Below are 20,207 nucleotides of genomic sequence, written 5' to 3' on the forward strand. Positions count from 1 at the left end.
CTGCAATCATTTTCACGGATAATCTTCGATCAGATCGTACGATTTCACGAACCCTGGTCAAGTTGACATCTGTCCGTGAGGTTGATGGTCGTCCACTGCTGTCTTCATCTTCATTCGTTCTGCCTTCACTAAAAACTTGAGCTCTTGACATAACTTCCTCTCCAAAAGCCTTCTGAAGCTTACCATAAGTACTTCTTCCACTCTCCTCTCAATTCTTCTGTATAGAATTCTAGTTAAGATTTTTGATGCATGACTAGTTAAACTAATTGTTCTGTATTCTTCACATTTATCTGCCCCTGCTTTCTTTGGTATCATGACTATAAAACATTTTTTAAAGTCTGACGGAAATTCCCCTTTTTCATAAATATTACACACCATTTTGTATAATCTATCAATCGCTTCCTCACCTGCACTGCACAGTTTCTACAGGTATTCACTTTCAATTCTACAGGTATTCCGTCTATTCCAGAAGCCTTTCTGCCATTTAAATCTTTTAATGCTCTCGTAAATTCAGATCTCAGTATTGTTTCTCCCATTTCATCCTCCTCAACTTCCTCTTCTTCCTCTATAACACCATTTTCTAATTTATTTCCTCCGTATAACTCTTCAATATATTCCACCCATCTATCGACTTTACCTTTCGTATTATATATTGGTGTACCATCTTTGTTTAACACATTATTAGATTTTAATTTATGTACCACAAAATTTTCCTTAACTTTCCTGTATGCTCCGTCTATTTTACCAATGTTCATTTCTCTTTCCACTTTTGAACACTTTTCTTTAATCCACTCTTCTTTCACCAGTTTGCACTTCCTTGTATAGCATTTCTTAATTGTCGATAGTTCCTTTTACTTTCTTCATCACTAACATTCTTATATTTTCTACGTTCATCCATCACCTGCAATATATCGTCTGAAACCCAAAGTTTTGTACCAGTTCTCTTTGTTCTGCCTAAGTTCGCTCCTGCCGATTTAAGAATTTCCTTTTTAACATTCTCCCATTCTTCTTCTACATTTTCTACCTTATCTTTTTTACTCAGACCTCTTGCGATGTCCTCCCCAAAAATCTTCTTTACCTCCTCTTCCTCAAGCTTCTCTATATTCCATCAATTCATCTGACACCTTTTCTTCAGGTTTCTAAACCCCAATCTACATTTCATTATCACTAAATTATGGTCGCTATCAATGTCTGCTCCAGGGTAAGTTTTGCAGTCAATGAGTTGATTTCTAAATCTTTGCTTAACCATGATATAATCTACCTGATACCTTGCAGTATCGCTTGGCTTTTTTCCAAGTGTATATCCTTCTATTACGATTTTTAAACTGTGTGTTGGCAATTACTAAATTATACTTCATGCAAAACTCTATAAGTCGGTCCTCTCTTTCATTCCTTTTGCCCAGCCTGTATTCACCCACTATATTTCCTTGCTTGCATTCCAATCTCCAACTATTATTAAATTTTCATCTCCTTTTATGTGTTTAATTGCTTCATCAATTTCTTTGTATACACACTACCTCATCATCATCATGGGCGCTTGTAAGCATATAGATGTTAACAATCGTCGGTTTAGGTTTTAATTTTATCCTTAATCACCTGACCAAAAGTCGTTTTCCTCTTCCCACCGAACCTCACTAATTCCTACATCTACATTTGTCCTATCCATTTCTCTCTTTAAATTTTCTAACCTACCAACCTTTTTTAAACTTCTGACATTCCACGCTCTGACTCGTAGAATGTTATTTTTTAAGTTTCTGGTGACCCCTTCCTTAGTAGTCCCCACCCGGAGATCCGAACGGTGGACTAGTTTACCTCCGGAATATTTTACCAAGGAAGGCATCATTGCTATATGAAAATGCAGAGCTACATTTTCTTGGAAAAAAAGCAGCTGTAGTTTTCCATTGCTTTCAGCTGCGCAGTACTCAGAGGACTGAGTCATGTTGATATGGCCGTTTAAGTCGTCCTGACTTACGACCTTAACAAATACTGAAAGAGCTTTTAATTATATTTTTTAATTATTTTTATTTTATTATATAAAATTGATTATCATATTTTTAAATACATATTCAAAGAAGGTATTAAAGATGTGCAATAATTATTACTTTTGAATAAGTATAACATTAGCACTTAAAATTAAAATTGTTTAATATTGGTATAAAATTATAATCTTTTTTTTGGTCATTTCAAATACAATATTATAATACTGTTGTATCTTTAATTATTTGTTGATTTAAAAACAGACATCAAATTACTTTTGCAAAAATTAATGGTGAAAAAGGCAGCAGAGATAGTTATGATGTAACAACTGGTTGGGTGAAAAATGGCCACAAATAAAACAGAGTTAAAAATGGGAAGACAATGCTGATGAAATGGTCTTATTTTATAAATTAACTCTGGAAAAAACATTAGGAAAATGTATTGGCAGAATGCATTCAAAAGTAAGGCTTACTGTTCTGTGTTCAAAATATGACTGGGACTGGAAAAAAACAACTGTTGGCAACTGTAAAATCAAGTACGAACATCAAAAAATTCTGGTTAAGTACTTAGCCAATACATAGGCGTGGACGACTTCTACAATTTTTCAATCTGAAATTCATAATTGGGACTGCAAATTGAGAAAAAAACAGAGAAAAATTTTGTAGTCAATTGATAACTGTTGAGCACACATCCTTTCTTTCTTTTTCCTGTTTAGCCTCCGGTAACTACCGTTCAGATAACTCTTCAGAGGATGAATGAGGATGATATGTATGAGTGTAAATGAAGAGTAGTCTTGTACATTCTCAGTTCGACCATTCCTGAGATGTGTGGTTAATTGATTGAGCACACATCCAGTACTGGAAAACCTCACTAACACAAAAATTGTATTTTTATCTCCCAACACCACTGCAAAGCTACAACCGATGGATCAAGGTGTTATCCACTCTTTTAAAGTTCACTTTAGATGTTTACTGGTATTACAATTACTTGACTGCTTAGAAGAAAAAAAAATTAATCCAAATTTTTTGGATGCCATCAGATTAATCAACAGGGGATTGGATAATGTATGTACAAGCCAGAAGACAAACTACTACTCTCTGAGTGGAGTCGGACCACTGATTCCAAAAATGTACTTAGATGCAATATGGATGCTGAAGATATGTTAATAACTGAAAGTCCAGCAAATGAAGAAATAGTTAATGAAGTGAAAGACAGGCAAATTAGTGAAATTGTAAGCAAAAATTAGGATGACATGATGACTGAGAATCCAGTCATTTCTGTACGTGCAGTTCAAGACAATTTAAAATCGTTTATGAAATTTTGTGAAATAAATAACACCACAATGAGTTTATAAAACCATTAAAAAACTTAAAAATCTGTTTAACAATTTTGGATATAAAGATAAAATGAAGCAACTAGAGACAATTTTTTTAAGTTGGATTAAAAGATTTAACATTTTATTGATGTTAGCCTGCAGTATTGCGTGTAGTGATCATACTTCTTAATGTATTTAAGTACAGCATTAAAGTGTAAGTTATACAAGTTACAATGTCTTAATTTTGGAAATAGCCTCCTCACCAGTTTTAGGTATTTAAGATTTTTCATACCTGTACACTAGTATACAATTTTATGCAATACGATTTTAATTTTTGTTTTTAAGTTCATGCAAATTTTTTATGACGTTATTTTCTTTAATGCTGAGTATCAGTTATTGACTCTGTGTTTAGAGGGGAATATTTTTTTCTGGTATAAGAGCACATACTTACTACCAGTCTTTGAATCTCACTATAACAAACATTCGCTGTAAAGTATGTATCGTAAATAAATAACTTGATCCAGGGCCAATCCATATCAAATCAACCAGTGATGGTTACTGATAAAATGTATTTATTTTTTTATCTAAGTGTGTTATTACACTCAGAGTTGAAAACAGGTATTCATTAATTTTTTAGATGTTCAGTTTTTTTGAGCGGCCATTTTGTATTGGTGCATCAGCCTATTTCACATTGTACAGAGGTTTGACTGTATCATTTCTTTCAAATGAAAATACACTATCATTTGAAGTGCTGAAATCAGTAAATTTTTCTGATTCTGAGTACATATAACATCTGATCTATACTTGACTTAGAGGTACAAATCTACGATATGACCTTGAATTTGGTATTTGTATGCAACTATCAAATCTTTTCTGTAATTTCATGCTGTTTGACTGAATTTCTTCTGATGTTACATAGATAAAATTTATGCCTGGTACATTACAAAGACAAAATCTGTACATATCTTCAGCTGTTAAAATTTTATTGCTGTATGGTCACTGCAAGCTAGCCTTGGTCACAGCTCTCTTTGTGGAGCCACCGATTCCATTACAAGTGTTCTTGCCATCTGATGAAGTAAAAATGTTCCACTCAACTTCTAGATCAAATTCGATCTTGTAGTGACAAATGTTGCTTAAGTTTTTTTTTTGTTTATATTGACTGCTGGCTTAATCACTAAAATAAGATTATTTTTTTACTTCTGGTACTACTTAACTTCTTCAACAAAGTATTTTCAAAAAGTGTGTACAGTAGCGATGTTGTCACTTATAACTCATAAGCTCTTGCATCATCATCTTTTCTGTAGTAAAACACATAGGGATGTAAGATTGCTTGCTGATTGGACCAATGAAAATTTTGAATTTTGACTTGTAGGACAAATGTGAAGTTCTCTGCAAAATCACATAGTGTTATACAAATATCTTTTGATAAATTTTCCTTGAGTTCTTTCAAGTATTTTGACTGTGCTTTTGAAATGAAGTGATGTTTCTTTAATGTTAACAATTTTTCAAACTAATTCCTCACAAAAATCATCAATAGGCAAAACCCAAGTTATTAGTTCATCTTGATCAGTACTAACCCACTGCATAAAAGTATAGTCATCAGAAAGTTGCGTTTCATCCCATAAAAGCTGAAGAAGAAATTCTTTTTCTGGGCAAAACTGACAATTATCAAGCATACACTCATTATTCTGAGAGTCACAAACCAGTAAATCAATTTTTGTAATCTGTCTTCATTTTGCCCCTGCAAGGGTAAATTTAACATTTTGGTGATTCTTACATATACATACATTGTGTGTACCAGCTGATCCAGGTAAAACACACCACTTAAGCCTTAAGGAGCAAAATGCTGACCTACCAATTTTATGATCAGAGTATTTTTGTTTAAAATTCAGAAATAATTCATTCAAAGAATACAATATTAGTTTTTTTTTTGTTTGTAAACTTTTTGACCCAATGATACACATTCCTTTTTTCTGAGACACAATTGACTATTGACCTTTGTAAAACTTAATGACATCACTAACAACTTCGTCACTTAATTTGCTGCCATCCTTCTTTTTTAAATCTGTCACCACACCCTGAGTTTTTAATAAGTTCCGTGATAACTGTACTTGATAGTCTGTTACATTAAATTCTTCACATATCCTTTGTTTAGACCAAGAGCTTGGTAAAAGACTGATAATCTTTATTTTTTCTTCTCTTTTGGCTAATTTACATTTTTCTTTTAACTGATCAATCAGTTTTTTACAATCATTTGACAAATCATCTTCACCTTCTTCCCCTTCATCTGTCAAAGTCTCGTTGAAAGAAGAAGCTGATCTTCTTTTGACAGCTGAACTAATTTGTCTGTTTTTGTTTTTACTGCTGTCAAGACGTTTTCTTTTACTCAGTTTTATTATTTTGGATGCAAGGGATAGATTCAATGATTTGCAAATTGTATCTACTACATTTAAGCTACAACCTTCACCAATGAAGGATTTTTTAATGTCTGTTTCTGGTTGGTAATCTATGTCAATGTCACTTGTCTTTTCTTCTATAACTACACCAAACATTTTTTTATTACATGTACGACAAAGTGATTTACCAAGGATTAAATTAATGGGAACATTTTGCTTTTTTCCTCTGGGAACAGTTTCTTCCAAATAAACGATGGTACTTAATTTTATGACGGTTGCAAATAGTTTCTAATTCACTTGATAATCAAAGTTCCAATAATAATTGTTCATTCTCCCTCAAATCACTTAATTTATTTATTTCCTTAGAAACTACTCAGTAATCAGGTATATGACACAATTTACCAGTTACAGAACACTCAATAAAAAATGTCACATAACCTGAAATATAAAACATTAATATTTCACAAGTTAACACCACAACAGTTGATTGCACAATAAAGATAAAAGCAGCTATGAATCCTTAAGGTGGCCAGAACTGTAGTCTCTACCCTAATTGTGTGATGGGAAGTCTACTTGTCCAGACCTGAATCTGAATGCATTGGCAGTGGTGGGGAGTCTTACAAGTTCAGACCAGAATGTAGCTACTTGATATTGTACAGCTACCAATCAATGCATTCAGGTCTGAACTTGTAGACTTCCCATCATTGCTAATGCATTCAGCTATGTCTGTATGTATGTGTGTGTGTGTGTATATGTAAATATATATATATATATATATATACTCCAGATTTTGAACTATAAGTTAACAAAAAATTGCTTAATATTACTTGTGTTACTAAGATTTTTACTACAAGCCTGTAATATCTGTACTTAATAGCGCTTCCTGAAATTTTAGCTATATTTAAAAATTTTTAACTGAAAACTAAGTCTTAGTGATGAAATTTTAAACACTTATTACAACCCAATGAAAGATTGTAAATTTTAAACACTTATTACAACCCAATGAAAGATTGTTTCCTGAAAATTTTTGGATTTTTTAAGTGTCCTTTCTGAGATATTTCGAATTGAAAATACCTGATTTTAGAAAAATTGCAATATTTGAAGAACCGTTAAAAAAAAGGATGTAACTCTAAGGCCTGAAACTTTTTAGGGAAGTAGTGTATTATAAAGACTATATCCAGAAAAAAAATTAAAGGCGAGTCTTAGGGTCTTATCTTTAACATTTACCAATTTTTTTTTTATTTATAGTTAAGTAGGCCTAAATATATACTGGACAGAAAATATTGTACATTTTATGCTCTTTAACGTAGTTTTTGTTTGAACTGAATATCTTTAAAAATCAAGAAGCTACAGATTTAACACAAACCTCTGTAAAATGAAAAATAGACTGATGCACCAAAACAAAATGGTTGCTAAAAACTGAACATCTAAAAAAATTAATGATACCTGTTTTCAACTCTCTGAGAATAGTACAAACTTAGGTAAAAAAATAAATAAATTTTGACAGCAATTTTTACAAATTAAATTGGTTAATCTGATATGGATTGACCCTCACCAAATACAGAAAAAAATTAAATTAGGTAGGATGACGCTTACCTGATATCATAATATATATATATATATATATATATATATATATATACAATAATACTTTCATGATTTTCTTGCATCTTCAGTTGATCCAATCTTTTAATTGTTCACGTAAAATTACATCTTATAAATACAAATTAATAAAACAAAAAATAAGATAAATAAAATAAAGATTAATAATAAGATAAATACAATAAAACAAAATTTGTTAAAACTTTGGTTATAAACTTTAAAATCAATTCAAATCAAAATGAGATTAAAATTAAAAAAACTTTTTTTCTCTTTACAATTTAAGATTTAAAATCAAATTAAAAGTTAAAAATTCCATATATAAAAATGTCATCAAATAATTAAAATATTAATTAAAAGTTAAAATGATATATATGTTAAAAACAGTTGGATATAGTGTTGTTCACATTTGTAGTACACAGCAGTGGCAAATAAAATTTGTAATGAAGTAACTGATGATGACGTTTATAATTTTCTGTTTAATGCTTATATTTTATATTTAACATATTTACTGCATTCTACAGCCTCAACCATGCATATACAGGGTCATTCACAGGAACTGGATGTTTTTGAAGTGGGTTGTACTCAAGCGTTCGTGGTGGGAGAGGCACGTGGCTGGTGTCTGACGTTTCCTTTGTTCATAGCATTTAAATTTTAGTCGTTGAGATGGAGCCGTGGATGCTAGACCAACGCCTGTACACGTATGACAGTTTTGTGCGAAATGACGAATCCGTAACTGCTGTTCAGCGAGATTTCCGCCGTCAGTTTAATATCCATCGTAATGCAAGTGTCTCTTCTCGTAACACAATATTGCGATGGGTAAACAACCTTCGAACAAGTGGTTCAATATTGAAGAAAAAACCACCGGGTCCCCGACGAACTGCTAGCACTCCGGAGAACATCGAACGAGTAAGGGAAGCCATTGTCAGAAGCCCACGCCGCTCTATTCAAAGGCATTCAGCAGCGCTTCAAACGAGCACAAGTACGGTAAGACGAATTCTGCATACAGACCTGCATTTCCATCCTTACAAGATAGCTGTCGTGCAGCAGTTAAAAGAGCAAGATTTCATGCAGCGATTACAATTTTGTAGACAAATGCTTACCATTTTTGAAGAAAATGAAAATTTGTTATTGTTAATGAGTGATGAAGCCCATTTTCATCTGAATGGCTTCATCAACAAACAGAATTGCCGGTATTGGGCAGAAAGAAACCCACATCAGCTTCACGAGAGACCACTTCATAGCCGAAAGGTGACTGTCTGGTGTGCAATAGGAAAGGTTGGTGTTATTGGATCATATTTTTTTGAAGAAAATGACGCTGCCGTAACTGTAACAGATGATCGTTACATTGCGATGTTGAATACATTTTTCATCCCTGAGTTACGAAACCGGGGAATCGATTTTCAAAATATGTTATTCCAGCAGGATGGAGCTACAGCACACACAGCGAGGGCAACGATGGCTGTTCTCCGTAACTTGTTTCTGGGACCGATCGTTCCCAGATTCGGCGACATTCCTTGGCCCCCTCGGTCCCACGACTTGAGTAGTTGTGTTTTTTTTCTGTGGGGGTTTCTGAAATCGCCTGTGTATGGCAATAAACCGCGTACATTGGAGGACCTAAAGATCGCAATTCGTCATCACGTCACCCAGATTGATGTAGACATGCTGCAAAGAATTGAGGCCAGTTACCGTGAAAGGCTACAACAATGTATTGCCCAAAATGGACATCACTTGCGGACATAATTTTTCGTTCATGAGTAAGTAACAAATGCTTTGATTTAACAAGTGTTTCAGTACCAATAAACTTTTTTAAGTAAATATTCAATTTTTTATGATTATTTTAAAAACATCCGGTTCCCGTGAATGACCCTGTGTATTCCCATCTTAGTATTCCTCTACAGTTTCTATTTTTTACATATCCCTCATTATTTCCAACTTAACTAAACCTAGATGTCACAGTATGCTTCTTATCTATCTAGTTGGTCTCTCTACACAAATTTGATAGTTTGTGCAACAAATTTCCTCCTTTCCTATTTGTTTTAAGACCTTTTATCTTCTAATCTTGGAACTGCCATGAGGCTCTTGAACATAACTGTAACTCTTTTTTCTTTATATTTAAATTTGATTTTCCTTGCAACTGATAATTATTTACATTATCAGATGTTTTCTCCAGATAGTTTTCCTTCTGCAACTCAAGACTAATATATTCTGGCTTCCACTTCTCCTAAGTTTTCTCTTATTTTTATATGCTACCTCTACCTTTGAAGTTATATAATTTTTTCTAACTCTTACATCTCTTACTTCTTCAGCTACTTCACACTCAATTAACTTCATTTCTAATATAAAGTATAATTTTCTGTGCAATTACCTACTCCACAACCTTAATTTTGCTAACTGTATTTATTCATTCTCAAATGGATCATCTTTTATAGCAACTTCTAGGCTTGTTCTTACGATTTTTTTATACTTTAAATTTACATCAATCTTTTTAAGGAACTGCAATCAATATCAATGTCTGTAACATTTTATTTTGGAGAATTTTTGGAGGATTAACAGCTCCCTTTCCATTGATTTATTTATAATTTCAATTTAAGGTATATACAAGCTAAAAAAAAAGATTGAAATCAGAATAAAGGAGAATTTAGCTTGTTATATAAGTACAGAAGAAGAATAGATAATTGGCTGTGGCCCAGTCACTTTGAAATCAGTATAAAATAAATTTATTAGAACTAAAGCTTTAAACAAGTCCATGAAAATAGAAATTAGAAAGTAGGGAAACATACTTTATTAATAACTGAAAACCTTCTTGTTGAATAAGAATTGGGGAGCCAGGTAACTGCTTCTAAAGATTTTAATTTATAATATTTTATGAAAATTTTCTAAATTATCAAGCTAAACAAACATTTATTTAAAAATAATCTTGCTTGAATGTTAGCTCTCTATGATGGCTGAAGATTCATATTCATGCTATTCCTGACAATCTTGAGATACATTTTTTCTTAACCTGCTCCATATTATGTAGAGTGCACAATAATACATGGTGAATAGTCCAAGTAGCATTTTTAAGAAATTTATATGTTTTACTTTCTGCTTTTTATAATCTATCGTTTTACCATCATTATACTTTCCATACATCTAACCATAATTAACACGTGCACTATAATAAGCTATGCTACAGCTATCATGCAGAATTTCCCAACTTTGTGTAACATCTATGTAACAAACCTTTGTATTATATTAAAATTTTGTTAAAACTTAAATTTTGCTTGAAAATAATTAAAAATTCTAATAATTTCTCAAGCTAAAGGTTTAACATCTATCATAATTATAGAACCATTATATTTGTTAAAACATTTCTATAAAAACTATATGCATATACATTAAATATATAACTCTTACTTACAAAAACATCTGCACTTTGTATTATTTCTAGAAAGGTCTAGGAACAGTCAAAGACCATATCATCAGCTAATATTACTTATGAGTGTTGGCAATTTAATATGAAGCTATGGATGTTTATCTCTCTTACAAGTAGGGATGCTTTGATTATTTATAGAGAGGAATAAAACTGTAGGTTATAGGATAGACTATAATGTGCAGGAGAGATTAATATTTCTTAAGAATAAAGTCTGACTAAAAGCAGGTTAGGTGTTTTAAATTTTAATAAGAATTTTAATAAGAAAATAAGAATTTTAATAAGGTTGTTAATTTTGTTAATAAGAAAGGTAGATCTGATATTGTAATTTAAAATTTTATTTAAACATCTGCAAAGTGTACCATGAGTTTTGTACAATAAACTTTACTAATAGCAGATGTACACTGATGATCCACCATGCCATTTTAAAAGGCAAAGTGTACCATTGGTGAAGTATGTCATGAATATGCTAAGTAATGATTTTACTATAGTAAATAATCCTACCATATGACAGTAAAAAGTATAAACTGCAACAAAATAATTACTATATTTATTAACAAATTAAAACGCCCAAAAGAAAGAGAAATGAATGCAAAATGTTGCTTCACATGGTCCTCGATTGAACAAACTCAAAAAATAAACTACTTTTTGTTATTAAAAAAATTGTTTCACCAAATATCTGTTTTAGTTCTTATCATTATAAAGTGTATTTTACTATCATAGGTGAGAATGACCTTAATATTTTTAAAGGCTAGTTAACTATTTCATTCATATTTATTATTCTGAACAATGGCCACTAATTTTTGCTTTAAGAATATTTCGTAGGTAGCAGTTTGCGGCAGTATGGTGTCAGATATGGTGCAAATAGTTTTTGAGAACTACACAATTTTTAAAATATCTTTTTAATTTTCTTGATAAATATTATTCTAATTTCATAAACAGCCCAATTATTTTTATCTCATTTATAAAACTGTTTACTGGTGAATGTTAAAATAAAAAATCATTTTAAAATATGTGGAGATGGAGATATTTTTTTAAGGGCTGCTGTCAACAAACTGATCAATAGAATGACATGAAATTTGCTGAGGATAAGATGATTTTATACTATAACAGATATTAACTTCGTATTTTATATACTTGTTTTGTCAAAGTTATAGCTTGCAAGAAAAACATACTCATTTTATTCTTCCATTAGCCACACTGTCATATTACCTCAACAGTCAGATAAAAGTAATCATTTATTTATATTTCTGAAATGCTACTAATAACATCTTAAATTATAAAGGGACGTTGTTTGAAATATTTAATTACTAACCATTAAACCAATTTAGTTATTCATCAAAGTTTAGAAAGCTCAGTCTATGGGTAGGGAGGGAATGAACTGCTGGACCAGTGATTGGCTTCTTGCTATTTATGATGTCCTGTCACAGTACACTAATCCCTTCACTGTACTAATAGCAGCCCAGAGCCACAACTACTTCAGATACCCCAGGTAGAACTACTGTGCATCTACATGTTTAAAATTACTCAAATTTGATGAGTAATAATTTTTTAAGCTTTATTACTTGCCATGTTCCTATGTTTTGTTATCCATATATAGGTTTGCAACTTAAGTTGAGTGGATAAACATCTTTCTCGCTTGTCAAGATCCAATCGCAACCTAAAATTTTGAGTTATATGTACATATATAAAATGCAATTATGTATACATAGAAATTACATTACCTTCTTTTATTTCTTTTCTAGTAAGGTCTGCGCTGCCTTTAGTTGCTCTTTCTACCATGTTTGTAAAACCTATACCGACTTTTAATAATTTATAGTCATCATCAGCTGTCATTGGTTCTGGTGTAAGACCAGATAAATACAAACATTTCCCTGTAAAACAGTAAAAATGGTATTACACATGTTTATAATAACAATAACTTTATATCTTTCATTACTAAAATAACACTAGTTTGATTAATATAAATAACATTAACAGCAGTGAGTTCAATAATTTGTACACGACAGTAAATATGAGTACGAGTGAACTAGATCAATTTGAACCTCCACAACCAGCTGCCACCTGTACAATGAGCAATACTCCTCAAGACATAAAAATAAAAAAAATATAGATATATCACTATTTATTTACATCGGCTTCTTTTTTGAATGAGTAAAAGTGAATAGTGTGGTACCTGTTACGGAAAAAAGGTCAGGCCCTTTTACAAACCATTTTAGTAATTTAAAAAAAATATATATTTATAGTTTGGCAAGCAAACTTAGCTCAGTCAAACAGGAATTAATCTATAAAAACATTGTACACTAGAGAATAGGCTTTACATTTAGAAATACACAATCACATTCTGCTTTGGGTAGTTCCATATAAAAGAGAAAAAGAATCCCCCTAAAATCAACTAGATACTGAATAAACTTGTAGACAATATTTATTACTTGAACAAGAAAGATCATATGGAAATTTAATGTTAAGCTATCATTTCCTACATTATACTATTGTAAATAATTTTTACATATAAAAGTTTGCAACTAAAAATGTATACAGGAAGATTCTCTACTGATATGGAAATGGTAGCATAATGATTATCTCTGTCAGCGACAGATGTGAACTGTTGACAAAAAAAAAATCTGAAAGAAGCTAACAACAATCACTATCAGCAAGAACACTGGTCTAAATAACTAAATGAAAATCATCAGCATAATGGAAAGTAAAGTTACACATACTCACCGAGCAGATATCTACAATATGAACAATAATATATTTTGCTAGTATAGTATTGAGAGTACAAAGCAGATAACCAGCCCATTCAGGGACCCTTCTCCTGGGGAAAATATACTAATACAGTAATACCTGGAAGTAACAAACTAACTATTTCAATGAATAGGAAGATAGACTACTTTTATGAAAAGATTACTTCATAAGCCTGCTTATGGCTGTCACCAGTCTATATTTTTGAACATGCAGTCAAGTGGTTTATTATCAATCAAATGGTGAAGAGTTATCCTAGTTGTTCTACAGTTATCATTTTAGGATTAAAGTTTCTTATAATAAAGCATTGTAAAAGTTTTGTAAAGATTTAATGTAACAATCTTTAAACATTATTTTAATTACAGCTTTACAAACCTTTATAAAAACATTTTTTATTTTTTATTAGCTTCTTGTTTAACTTCTAGCATTTTAACATTTGTTTAGATAGCATCTGTAGAACCAGGATTTTTTGATACGGCATACACTTTAGTTATACTAAATGAATCAATTTCCCCGCCTATATCTAATCTTTTACATAGCCAGGGATCTTAATCTCTTTAACAAAGTATTCATAAAAATCTTAAACTTACACTTCATTATAAATTATCGGCTAATATTTCTTTACTTTCTTATTTAATATTTCCAAAAATTTTTCTTGATAAACTATGCTGAACTTTCATTATAGTTTTCATACATGAAATTAGTTCTACCTCAGCATTCAACAATATAATTCTTATTACATAAGTGGAGAAAACACAAGAGAATTCATATTCTCTTGTGTTAACCGTAAATTCTATATTTTCCTTTTGTAAGTCAGCAAAATAATAACTCATAATGGTAGTGAAATATAATCATCTGTTGATATTTAATACTGTAAAACTGAGATATAACACCTTGTCAGACTGACATGTTTTTTTTTAATCAAGAAACTGTTCATGGCTTAATTATAAAGATAAATTCTACCTTTATAATTACAAGCAAAATGATATTTAATTTATGAATTATTATTTTTAACTAGTTTAAAATCAATCCTTTACCTAATTTTTTTTTTTTTAGTAGTCTTATTTTCAAAATTCAAGTGATATTTACTGCCATCTGTCAATAATAGAATCAATAGTTTTCAAGTTAACTGAATTATTTAAATAAATTATATTACTGGTATTTTCTTCAAAAGATGTTGTATAGAAAAAAAAAAGAAAAAAAAAAGGAATGGTAATACAATTTTAACATTTTATTTTTTAACCCGGCATCACTTACATATCTGAAAATTGTGTGATTACTCGCGTGTTAGATTTTATCTAACATTGGTGTATACCTGAATAAAACTAGATTTTTTCTCAAAACACAATTAATAATGGCAACAAATTTATTATTGTTTTAAACAATGATAAATTGACTATATCTTACAGTACTTATATATATAAATGAAATAGTATGCTAAAAAATTCATTAAATTTTAAATTTCAAAGAACATTTCAAAATAATGTAATTGTGTTCTTACAATCATGAAAGCAAAATGATTAGAACTAACATTTTAGGCACCTAAAATCTAAAACTATGATAAATACATAATTATTATATATTTAAATATTTAGTTCATTGACTGAATCAATATTGCAACATATTATGAATGTTCCCTTTTTATTTCATTCATTTTCTACATGGTCATTACATTGGGAACAAGTCAGAACAGTCTTTGCTGTGTGCTCTTTACATATAGAGGATGAACAGCTGCCATACTGATATTGCATAAGACGGTTTTTGTATACGAGGCAGTAGACGCAGCGTGGCCTCCCATGTAGTTGCTGAGGGTTTAGTGGTGGTGATGATGGAGGAAGTTGTGCTACCTGCTGTATTTTTTGCTTGAGGCTCACATGAAGGTTTAGGATAGCTGCCTTTCTCATGAGGTGTGGCTGCACGAGGGATTTTGCCAGCTTCGTGAGATTGTGGATTTTGGAAGTTGGATTTTGCCAACTTCTTGACATGGCTTTTTGTGTGTTTGATCTAAATACTATCTGATAGTTTATAGCACCAATGTTCAATAGGGAGAAGAACAAAGTTAGAGGCCATCGGTTACTGATTCTAGAAACATCATACTCACTTTTCAAGCGATCCACAATGCCCACACCCGCCTCTGAGGAGTTATAAAATGCTATAACTTCTAGTTTCAAGTTACAATCAATGGCATCATCATTATGCATCGTTGAAAGTAGGAGAACATTTTTGCCTTTCTTGGGGATGTATGAAGTCAGTAGGTATTTGTTGGGGCGTTTTCCAAATACAAACATAGAGGATTTCTGAGGACGATCCCTAATAACAGTGAATTCAATTGGGATTTGAGGTTTGTTCTTGCGAATCGTACCTACAATAGTCAGTCTACGATTTAGAAATAAATCATTTGACATTAGTAAAGTAGTTGTCCATAATTACATTATGCCCTATATTCTCTATGGGTTCAATAAGATGTTTCACTACACTGCTGGCATCACTTTGAATAAAATATGGTCCTTGAGGCTGTTGCCTAGTATATACTTCTGGTTTACTTGTGTAAAAAGTACGGGCTTCTACAAGTGCGTACACCTTTACCCATATTTTGCTGGTCTATCTGGGATATAAACCAAATTTACAGTGACCACAAAATGTACCCAGCATTTCATCGATAGTGGCATATTCACTTATTGAATAACCTTTTTCACATTTTTGAACAAACTGTTCAAAAAGTTGCCTAATTGGGGCTAAGTTATAAATAAGTCTTCTAGCAGCTCTGGTATTTTTTTCATCAAGCCATATAGCTTGAACCAAAAAATTCTGAATATGTTTCACTTTGCTCCATAACTCGTTAATATTTAGATGTCTAGCTTTTATAACACCAGCTAAATAAAGAATGCCCAAAAAAGCTTTCAATTCAGTTATATCACTTTGTATTACATTCCTGATGTCACGTGTATATGAACAACAATATCACGTGTGTTGTGAACATTGTCACGTGTATATGAGTGTATATGAGCATGTTATTAGCAAAAATTGCTGGTTTGTGCGTTGAACATCTTCAATTAAGTCATCTGGAAAATAAAAACACCAGCAATCCATAATTGTATCTTTTCCTTTAGCCACACTTCTTACACCTGGCAATCTAGTAACTGTATTTTCTCTAGCAGTTCGGGTAGGTCGTGATGATGCTGGATTGTGCGCATACCAATTACTTATACCATCCTTACCATGATAGATCGGACTGCTGATGCCACTATTCACTCCTCGATTTGAGTGTTCACCTGCTGCTTGTTGATGTGACAAGACATTGGCTGGCTGCAGATCATCTTCTTCATCTGACTGTTCTGAATCTGTTTTCTTCCTGATTTTCAGGCTCAGCATCCGTGTCGGAAACATCTTCTGCTTCATCAGTCTCACCTTGTGTGGACTCATCCCCTTCCAACCATGCCAGAATACTAAAGCCATTATCCTGTTCCATTATTCTTATGTGAAAACCGAACCATCAAATTCCAAAATACTCATAAAATAAAGTAAATAAAAAATGAAAAAAAATAAATACTCAATAAAATTATATCACAAATTATAAGTCACCAGAAATCGTGTACGTAATCATTCACACGTTAGATATTTTCTAACAATGAGACTAACGTGATCACTCGTGGATTAGATTCCAACTAGCAGAACATGCACATCCCTCTCCTGACTTTCAGGACCCCACCCAAAGGTCCCACACCTCAATGTCCAACATACACTTGTGTAAAAATGTCCTGCTGAGGCAATGATGAAGTTTCAGGTTTATACTTAATGTAATAAAGTTTTTATTACAGAAAGTGTACAAAATGTTAGATTTTATCTAATGCGCAAGTGATCTTGAGTTAATGTAGGTACCAGTTTCTCAGAAGGAAAATTTTTTGTTTCTATTTTCTTGAAAAAAGAAACTGTACTGCTCAGGATTATTTTATTTTCAAGGTCTAATCATTATGATAATCATGAAATTATTTTATGATATTCCACAGAAACCTCTAGAATATAATCATTTTTACTATCTAATTTTTCCCGCAAAGATGTGCTTGATAACGATCTAATATAACATTTTTATATGGTTCCAACTCAAGACATATATTTTCTATAAAAATTGACTGTATCATAATATTTGCTGCAGCATATCTAAGCAGTATCACATTACACCTTTTCCAAATCAACATATGCATTTAATATCCACTCATAACTGTAATTTGTTTTTTGAATTTTTTAAACTACCATTCTGTAATAATGCAGTAAAGAAAGTGAAAAAAAAACCGTTCTAAATCATATACTGTCATTTCTATATGGTGAAAATTAAATTTCACCATACCCCATATCTCTATAATATTTTATTTAATTAGCACGGTGGTCAATATGTTGATTAATTATTTGAATTTTCAACAAAAAAAAATTTAATCCTATTCAATAAACTATCTAGTACAGAAAATTGAGTTAAGATATATCTTACCTCAATTTTTTATGAAAAATCAAGATAACTTAATTTTTCACCAATTAAGGTGACTTTCACAATTACATTCTGTCACGATTGAAATAATTCCGTTTTCACATAATAAATATTTAAATATAAAAATACTAAAATAATGAAAATTGCATATTAATTTACATGAGTGCTGCTATTTGTTGTAGTTTCAATAATTAAATATATTAGAAAAATATTACTTATAAAAATACAAACAAAATTTCATTTTGGTAAACCATCAGACAGTGTTTGAGGGAGATGGTCTTATAAAAACTGCAACAGATAGCAGTACTCATGTAAATTAACATACAATTTTTATTGTTTTTAATATGCAGTTTAATTAAATATTTCAGTCATGACTGAGGATGCAGATTCCGGTGAAAGCACTTTGAAGAAAAATAAATAAGATTCTTATCGCAATATTCTGTACTAGACAGTTTATTTAATAGAATTTAAATGTAACTTAGAACAGAGGAATAATATGAAGCTTAAACACATTAATTTCAGTAAAATAAACAATTTAAATTGTTTTTCCCTGTCTGCTACAGCTTTTACAATACTCATCAAATTTCTTTTTTAAACTGAGTAACTATACTGAACTGTACTACTGACGATAATGTAATTTACTGCAAAAATTCTGTTAGACTAAATCACTCTCTTACATAGAACTGTTATAAAGTAATTAAGTTAATATCACACTTAAACAGTTCATAAACATATACATTTCTTTACATTGGAACTAGTCTTATGATGAATAGTTTAACAAGAAACGCAACATATATGCTCATAATAATTACAATTTCTTTATTCACTGATGAAATACAAAGTATACAAAGTGGAAATACGAATTTGGAGGTAGGTAATGAAAACAAACTTCTTTGCAGAACATAAAATCCTTAAAAATATATAATTATTAAATAAAATTATTCCTTGATATTAAAAATTATAAAGTTACTTAAACCTATTTATACATTTTAAAATTACTTACAAAAACAATGAAGGCTTAAAAAATACATTTAATTATATAAAATGATTCTTTGGTTTATTATAAATACAAAAAAATTTACAGTTAAATATAAAATTAAACTGCTGTAAATAATAAATTTCCCATCCAATCCAGTGGTAAAAATGAAGTACTGTTGAAAAGCGGCATTTAGTATACCAGTGGTTCCCAACCTGTGCTTCAAGGAGCCCTATCGTTCCTACGTGTACTTCCCAGGGGCTCCACAGCTGCTCCAGGAAAATACGTAAAAATTGAATGAAATTACAGAATATGAAAAAAAAATTAAAATTTATTGTAAGGCAAATAGTTTGATTTATTGTACTTAAAAAGAACTTTTATTTATGACAAAATTTTGACAATATCATATATATACGAGGTGCGACAATAATGTAATGAGACTGATTTTTATTTGCAAGATGTGGCAACCCTGCAGCTTGCGTAGGCACACCATCTTTGACCTTGGTCTATAAGCTACTTCTAGTCCAAGCGGACTATTGATGAGCGGACATTGATGCAACTGCTCAGTCGTGAGTTGTGCTGTAATAAGTGAACACGTGTTTGTGTCTCTCGTCACAGAAATGAAACTGCAAAATATTGCGCAACGGTATGCCATTTCTTTTTGCGTTAAATCGGGTGAAAACGCTACGACAACTTATGGTAAGCTTCAGAAGGCTTTTGGAGGAGATTATGTCAAGAGCTCAAGTTTTTCAGTGGCATACAATTTTTAGTGGAGGCAGAACGAATGAAGATGAAGACAGCAGTGGACGACCATCAACCTCACGGACAGATGTCAACTTGACCAGGGTGCGTGAAATCGTACGATCTAATCGAAGATTATCCGTGAAAATGATTGCAGAAGAACTCAACATCGATCGAGAAACGGTTCGTCTAATATTAACTGAAGATCTTGGTATGAGAAAGATTTGTGCAAAAATGGTCCCCAAAAATCTCACACAACAACAGCGAGAAACACGGAAAAATGTAGCAGCCGATCTGTCAGAGCAAACAGAAATCAATCCAGATTTGTTGAGCCGTGTTATCACTGGTGATGAAGGTTGGTTTTTTCAATACGAGACAGTACGCCAAAGTTCACAATGGTGCTCAAAGGGATCACCCAGACCAAAAAAAGCTCGCATGCCAAAGTCAAAAGTGAAATACATGCTTGTGTGCTTCTTCGATTCCTAGGGAATTGTTCATAAAGAGTGGGGGCCTCCTGGACAAACAGTTAATCGATATTTCTACAAAGAAATTTTAGAAAGACT

The 20,207-nt window shown here is 31.5% G+C and overlaps 1 protein-coding gene across 1 annotated transcript in view; it reads right to left on the minus strand.

Moving 5' to 3' along the window:
* Positions 1–20,207, minus strand: part of Tdg (Thymine DNA glycosylase) — a 118,670-nt gene that overhangs the window by 21,629 nt on the left and 76,834 nt on the right. Inside the window, exon 5 of the mRNA XM_075362141.1 lies at positions 12,427–12,576. Within this exon, the coding sequence (XP_075218256.1) occupies positions 12,427–12,576 (150 nt within the window). The remainder of the gene's footprint in view (positions 1–12,426; positions 12,577–20,207) is intronic.

The sequence above is a fragment of the Lycorma delicatula genome, chromosome 4, assembly GCF_047948215.1.
Source record: "Lycorma delicatula isolate Av1 chromosome 4, ASM4794821v1, whole genome shotgun sequence".
NCBI classification, from domain to species: Eukaryota; Metazoa; Arthropoda; class Insecta; order Hemiptera; family Fulgoridae; genus Lycorma; species Lycorma delicatula.